The following is an 8,179-nucleotide window of genomic DNA, read 5'->3' as shown; positions in this document are numbered from 1 at the left end:
GTCATTCAGCATCAACCATATTACATCCAATTAGAATCTGAAACACCTTTTAGATATTTTTAAAACATGCTACATAAATGCAATTGACTGAATGTGTTTTCCATAATTACATGACAGACTTATAACTCAGTAATTTTCTCAATTTTCTTTTTCTATTTCACCTAGCACAGTTTCAGAACATCTTCCTCCAGATACCCGTTTGATAACCTGCCTTCTGTTTTTAATATTCCCATAGGATTTTTGGCTTTTCCACAGTCAGCAATTATTGCTGTGAGATGTGCATCCAAAAAGGCAGGTGGCAGTTCCAAAAATCTGGGTGGGAAGAGTCCAGGTCGGCGATATGGATGGAAGAAAGGCGATGGTATGATTATTTTAAATCCATCTGTTCAAATATTTATGACATACCTCTATGGTTGGTGCGACTTACACCCCAGACCTTCCAGTCCAGAGTTAGACACACTCCCACTGTGCAACAAGACCATTCAGGCAATGATATAAATATTCTTCATCAGTCTGTTCAGACATGTTATGTCACACCCTGGAGTAGGTAGGATTTGAACTTGAGCCTTTTAAGGATAATACCACTGTGCCCCAAGACCCCTTTTAAAATGTAAATAGCAAAGGATGATTTTGATCCATCGATCTTGGATTATAGAGCCAGCATGGTTCTGCTGTTCCACTCTGCTGCGTGTTTTAACAAAAGCGTATTTTATGCACAGCCAATTAGACAGAGATCAACCAAGAAACAATGATATATACTGGCCTTTAATGGTAATATTTTTCCATAACAGCTGGATAAGGCTGCTTAATTAACAATGGGGAGAGTAACTTTCCTCAACTTTAAAATCTATATTCTTCAAGAGCTTAAAAATCACACTTCCAAATTTGGTATCATCATGCAGACCCTTGGGGGAACAATGCAGTCTACCACCCTCCAGTCTGGAAAAACAGCTCGCTCTTGTTTTAAACCAAGCTGCCACCTACCCTCTTTTTGTATGAACTTCAGTTTTGTTAACAATCGTTTTTTGTGACCATTTTCAAGATTTTCAAGATGATTTATAGCTCAGGTTGTGGATGAGGTTGTAGACATGCTTGCCGAGCCGGTGGGTTTGGTTTCAAATGTTTCATCACCCTGCTGGGTAACATCAATGCGCCTCCAGTGAAGTTTCGGTGTTCTGTCCCACTTGTTATTTATATGCCTCGATTTGCTGAGGTGGTTAGTATTACTTCTGGTTTTGTTTCTCAAAATTTTGTAACATACAAAATACCATGCAAGGACAGTGAGAAACACTACATAGGCCAAACTAGAAGAAAATTGACTGTACGGATACACAAACATCAACTAGCCACCAAGAGACACGACCAATTCTCACTTGTCTCACTACACGGACAACATGGGACACAAATTCAACCGGGACAACACATCGATAATCGTATAAGCCAAACAAAGACACACCAGGGAATTCCTGCAGGCCTGGTATTCCAACTGGAACTCCATCAATGAACACATTGAATTAGACCTTATGAGAAACAAAGCCAGAAGTAATACCAACCACCCCAACAAACCAAGGCATATAAATAACGAGTGGGACAGAACACCGAAACTTCACTGGAGGTGCACTGACAATGTTACCTAGCAGGGTAACAAAACATTTGTAACCAAACCCACAGGCTCGGCGAGCATGTCTACAACCTCACCCTTTTAAAGACTTTTTAAAGATCCATATAGACACCACCCATTGCATTCTTTTTATTAACCTTCTATCATATTAGTCAAGTTCACTCTGTCTTTTACAAATCTGCTGTTATTCTCCCTCGTTAATGAAACTCTCCAAGTGCCTATTGATTACTTTTCCCCAGATTGTTGCTTATGACCGTTTACTCTTATTGATATTAAACTAAAGGGGCTGTAGCTTGGGGAACTTAGAAAGAATAAGTTACCTAGTCCAGATGGCTTGCTAAAGGAAGGGGAGCGAAGGATTTGCTATAGTCTTCCAATCTTCCCTAGCTCTGGGAGAGATGCCAAATGATTGGTGAGTGGGAGATGTAACATCTTTATTCAAGAAACGTATAGGGACATTCCTATTAATTATAGGTTGCGGAAGGTGTAAGCTTAATTGACAGGTGGTACGTACCAGTGAAAAGAAAAGAGGAATAAGGTGCATCAGAGAGTGTGAGTAATATATAATGCAGCAATATCATATTAGATAAAACGGATTAAGAATCTGAGGAATGCAAAGACTGCCACATCATGGTACAATAATCACTCTTAGTCAAGTGCCAGCAGAAACTTGGCACAGTCCCAGCTCCTGCAAGTCCTCCTTTCTGATTGGTCCAAGACATATTAATCAAGTAGGTTCTTCTGAGCATGTTTCAGGAATTCCTCCCCTTCCTGAGCCTTTACTATAACATTAATTACCAAAATGTCGATTGTGATGAAGTACTGCAACATCACCACTTTGTAGTTCTTGCACATCTGTGTGAATTCCCTGCCAAATATGCCTATTTGAAGGCCTATAGGTAATAGCATGATTCTACTCCATTTTGCTTCTCTCACCAATGGAATTCTCTCTTTGCTCCCTAAGTACATGTCCTCTTTTCAACAATAAAGTCCATACTACCAGCCTCCTCTCATTTTCTCTTCCTTTTTTTATGAACCTTTTATTTCCTTGCATAGTAAGTGGTCTCACCATTTTTCAGCCATGTTACTGTTATTGCCATTGCATAATTTTCCCACATGTTTATATGTTCTTGTAACTCACCAACCTTTTTCATCACATGTTATATACTTACATATGTGCTTTCTAAAGCTGTCCTCTTTTTTTTATACTTCCCTTCCAAATTGTGTCTCGTTGGCTTTTCTCTCATCACTCAGATCCATTTCTTCCTTTTCACACCTTTTAAATATCTCTCTAGTATATTGCCATTATCATGACTTTCATCTTTTGCTCTGGGCAACCTCCCAATCTGTTCCACTTCTGTCCCACCAACCCCCTCCAGCCACCAACATACAAAACATATTCCAGCTCCTTTCGGTTCAGATGAAGATTCATACTAAATGTGAAACATTAATTATGTTTTTCTCTCCATAGATGCTGCCATATCTGCTGAGTTTCTCCAGTACTTTCTGTTTTTGATTCGTAAACCTGTCTTTGTAGTCCTCGTAATCCTTTTTAGTCTACTGCTATGTAAAATGTTACTAATTCTTTCTGTAATGCTGTCCAACAATCTTACACATTTATGCACCTTATTTTGTTTCTTTACTGTATGCTGGTGCTCAATGCCTACACCCCTATCCCCACCTTCCAGCAGCCCGCTCCGGCAGTTTAAATCCTCACTAGACAAACTAGACCTTCTACCATTGAGTACACCGGTCATCAATCTTGTCAAGGTGAAACATGTCCTTTTTAAATAAGTGCCTCTTACGCCAGAATTATTCTTTAAACATCAGTGACAGATGTAGACAAAACATATGAACCTACACCTGAGGAGTAGCAAATATTACAAGCATGACTTTGGTAACAAAGCTTGATCCTCAGTTCCAATTTTTTGTATCAGCATCCAATAATGTCTTAGGATGTTTCATCAGGGATGGTCAGTGAGAGGTGATATGCTCACCTAAGTAGTTCTATTCCAATTGTGTACGCGTGTGTGTGTGTGTGTGTGTGTGTGTGTGTGTGTGTGTGTGGAATAGCTCGATGTATCTATTTTCTCCATAAGAATTTCTAAGCAATAACAAAAGTAAATATGAAATGCAAGTCAGATCACATTGTTAGGACTAACCACAGCTGGACTAATATTTGCCCACATCCTTTCTCTGGCCAACTGTGTAGTTTTGCAGTTACTAGCCTGCCACCTAGCATCGGGGCATGTTCTGGACTGACACGTGACTTCCCATTAACTACATGTCTTGAATGTAAGCAGTAGCCTACTGCTGAGCTTGCCTGAGGAACAAAATACCAAAGGCATTATGGCTGCTGTATTTACCCAGTTCTCAAAGTGAATCATACTGGAACATCTGGAGCTATGTTGTAAAGTTCTTTATAAACAAGTTCTTTATAACTTGCTCTTTACAAGTGCCACATGTCATTTTGGCACAGCATTAACTTTTTGCAACTTTACTGATTCCCTGTGAATGGTGGAATATTCAACTGTGGAGGATTTTGCAGCTGTTTCCTACCCACTAAGAGTCCGTTGAGGATCCTGGAAAGTCATCCAGACCTGAATTACTGTCTGATTTTTTTTTTTCCCTTCTCCCTTTCTCTGCTTCAGATACCAATTGGAACATTCCACTTGCAACCTAGAGGTATTGATGAGAAGCAAGCTGGGGTCTCAGTGAAATATTTTATAACTTTGGGTGTGGGGATAGGATTTGGTCACATATAAAATGACGTTTGATGTACAGGAGAAGCAACAGTGGGTGAAGGGAAGAGGATGTTCCTTATCTCTGAACTCTCTCCATAGTTTGTTCCATTACTGGAGCCCTGCTGTTTCAGTCTCTCTGTCTTTCTTTCTTCTCACCCTCCCACCACCACAAAAAAGAACTGGGGAAATGTCTGACAAACTCTTTTTGCCTTTATTTCCATAGGGGATTTTGTTCGTATAGGAAACATTTTGGCAACACAGCGCCTGATTCGCTGGCACCCAGGAGCCAATGTAAGTTACTGCTGTAGAACCTTTAGGACAAACTAAGAGAGACAGAGACCAGATCTGTCATATTTCTGAAGGATTTTACTTCAATCTTAAATCAAGTATAGGACACTTATCAGAATGGTTCTGGCTAGGACGGTTTTGAATTACAAAGTTAGGTTGGATAATTTGGGTTTGTTTGGATCAAAGTAGATTGAGGGGAGATTTGATAGATGTGTACAAGATTTAGATTTGGGTTCATGGTGGCACAGTGGTTAGCACAGTACTGCTTCACAGCACCACCGACCCGGATTTGATTCCAACCTTGCATGACTGTCTGTGTGGTTTTTTCCATGTTCTCCCATGGGTTTCCTCCAGATGCTCCTGTTTCCTCCCACAGCCCAAAGACGTGCAGATTAGGTGTATTGGCCATACTAAAAAAAAATGCCCCGTAGTGTCCAGGGATGTGCAGTTTAGGTGGTTAGCCATGGTAAAATCCCCATTCAGGATGTGGGTCTGGGTGGAATGCTCTTTGGACGATCAGTGCAGACTTGATGGCTTAAATGGTCTCTTTCTGCACTTAGGGAATCTATGGGAGAGAAACCTCAAACAAATAATATGGTAAACAAAGAAAATCTGTTCCCTTTAGTGGACGGTACAGGGACTAGTGAACTCATTTTTAAGGTTTTGGGAAAGCGATACAGGGTGATTGTGAGGAAGAACATTTTTAACACAGCACGTGATGATGACCTGAAAACAGGTGTTGGAACCAGGGATGGTAAATGACTCAAAGGGAAAGCAGACAGGCACTTGAAAGGAATAAACTTGCAGGACCAGGAGGAAATAGGACTGACTAGATTGCTAGATACAAGAAGAATACAAGGAATTAATGAGCTAATCACGTATTTTGTTGCAGGAATTATTATTTTGTGTTCAGATCCTTCCAGATACCAGATTTTTATTTGCCACTTTTCTCACTTTTTGTCTGTTGCACTCTTGAAATCCGTCATTGTTAAAGGCTTAGAAGTTAAGGTGGGAGTGATTCTTAATAATTGGAATGCTTTGTGGGATACTACTAACTCAAGTTAGAAGGAATTGTCCAGAATTACCTGGAATACATGTGGAATTACTTAAACTGGGAACAGATCAGAATACTTGGTGCGGGGAGAAGAATACATGGGACATTATTGGAGCCTGAGCAGTCAGGATCACCCTACTGGGCAGGAAACTGGCAACTAGTAATTCTTCTGGGTCATGGGTATGAAAGGTCAGCACATGGTGGCAGACAGTGATCCAAGTGACCGCGAATTGGTGCAAAGATCAAGCAGGTGGAGTTGCTTGGGTACCAGTGCTGTATTAAAAGATGATGAACTAGATGAAGCGGGATGGTGACATTAGTGCAATGATAATGTTACCAGAGTAGTAATCCAGAGGTCTGGACTGATGTTTTGTAGACATGAGTTCAAATTTCACCATTGCAGATAGAAGGATTTGAATTCAAATAAGTAATAAATCTGGATTAAAATGCTCATCTCAGTAATGATGATTATGAAATGACTAAATTGCGTTAAAATGCCATTTAGTTCAGGAATGCCCTTTAAGAGCAGAAATTTGCCATCTTGACCCAGTCTGGCCTGTATTTGGCTGATTCTTAACTGACCTCTGAAATGGCTTATAAAGCCAGGCAGTCATCCACGTCTTGTTTGATTCAGCTGTGTTTGCGTGGGTTTCCTCTGGGTGCTGCAGTTTTCTCATAGTCCAAAGATGTGCAGATTAGGTGGATTGGTTACGCTAAATGCAGGATTACGGGGATAGGGTCGAGAACTGGGTCTCGGTGGGATGCTTTTCGCAGATATGATGGGCTGATTGGCCTCTTTCCACACTGTATGGATTCTATGATTCACTGCAGAAAAATTAACAAACAAAGAAAGCCTGATAGTCCACCTGGCATTGACACTTGTCCAGTCAATCCAGCAAAGTCATCTTCTTCAACATCTGGAATTGTGTGCCGAAATTAGAAGAGCTGTCGCACAGACTAGTCAAGTAACAAAAGTCAACTCTGAGCCCCATTCCTAGTTTCAAAGAAAATGAGTTATAAATTCCTTTCTGTTTCAATAACCTGCTTTGAGCTGTATGAATTGTTCTGGGGATAGGTCTGCTTAAGGTCTTACTTCAATGGTGAACTAAGGGACTGCTGCATAGTCAGAGGTGCGGACTTTTCTACAAGATATTAAAATGAGTCTCTGTCAGGCAGACCTAAGCAGTCCTATGGCATTCTTTGGAGAAATACAATGTGGTTTTGCAGTCTCCTAATCAACATTTAACCCTTAAACATCACTGAAAAGATTATCTGGTCATTTTAATGATGGGGACTTGCTGTGTGCTGATAGGTTTGTTTGCATTAAAACACTCCTCACATCCTGCGTACGTGAAATATGTTATGTTATACAGGTGCTTGCAGTGTTTAGTTAAAATTTGTTATCCTTGCATTGTCTTTACACATGCATATTTATATGGATTGTTTTTATTGCAGGTAGCAATTGGTCGGAATAACACTCTTGTCGCTCTTGAAGATGGAATTGTCCGTTATACTAAGGAGATCTATGTACCACCACCCCGCAGCTTAGAGACCATGAAAGTGATCTCTCGCCTTCCAAAGGGGGCACTCCTTTACAAGACATTTATCAATGTGGTCCCAAACAAGCAGGAAGGTTGCTTTAAACTGGTGGACATGCTTTGATCCTGTGGTGTGGCATAACAGATTAATGGATGGGGCAAATTGTTGGTCATTGAATGACATTGGATTTATTCTGTTAAGCTCCTAACAGCAGCTTTATTTGAATTCTATGAATTTCACAATTGACCCAGTGCAACCCCCTGAATTGATACAGGTTCCTTCTGGTGATGTTGAATGATTATTTTTGATGCTGTAACACCTGGTTTCTTGATTCTGCTGGCATTCTTTGTGAACTGGTGTAGGGCAGTGGACATTATATTTTTAGTTTCTGTTGTAAAGTCAAAATCATACCCTGAGCCATGTTCATTATTTTTGTGTGATGTGCTTCTCATTAGAGTTGAATTTGTTTGTGTTTACGTGTTATGTAAAAAGCCATTGGAGAATATAGCAGCACAGAACATCTGGACATCTCTCGCTGCTAAAGTACACATTGTTCTGCTAGTTTTCTTCAGATTTAGTAAAATAATAACTTGATTAGGGTACAGATCCACAAGTGGTTGATATGTTGCAGTGTAGCCCTAAAATCATCACTCTTAAATTATTTGTGAACCTGCCACAAGTAGTCACAGAATCTCAGAAAACAGAAGACCATTCAAACCATCGTGCTTATGCTGTCTTTTTGAAAGAGCTTTACAGTTTGTTGTAATCCCTGGTCTTCCCCCATATTCTTGCAAACATTCCCTACATTTAGGCAGTGGGTTATTTGTTAAGATGGGATGACAGTCTGCCCCAAACCATCTCTCACTTAACATCAATAAGCTAACTTTTTGGCCTGCTGACATTCAAGAGTTTAAATTCTTGAAAGACAGAACG

At 40.2% G+C, this 8,179-nt stretch overlaps 1 protein-coding gene across 1 annotated transcript; it reads left to right on the top strand.

Moving 5' to 3' along the window:
* Window positions 1-235: 235 nt before the first annotated feature.
* On the top strand, window positions 236-7,654 carry mrpl27 (mitochondrial ribosomal protein L27; the record flags this gene model as incomplete). Its single annotated transcript, XM_048594259.1, has 3 exons — window positions 236-361; window positions 4,589-4,656; window positions 7,163-7,654. Coding segments are annotated over 3 exons (401 nt in total), but the record flags the coding sequence as incomplete, so codon positions are not given.
* Window positions 7,655-8,179: the final 525 nt, after the last annotated feature.

The sequence above is a fragment of the Rhincodon typus genome, unplaced genomic scaffold (genome assembly GCF_021869965.1).
Source record: "Rhincodon typus isolate 14 unplaced genomic scaffold, sRhiTyp1.1 hic_rhity00007468, whole genome shotgun sequence".
Classification (NCBI taxonomy): Eukaryota; Metazoa; Chordata; class Chondrichthyes; order Orectolobiformes; family Rhincodontidae; genus Rhincodon; species Rhincodon typus.
The sequence above is the reverse complement of the archived record's forward strand: the minus strand, read 5'-3'. Positions and strand labels throughout refer to the sequence as shown.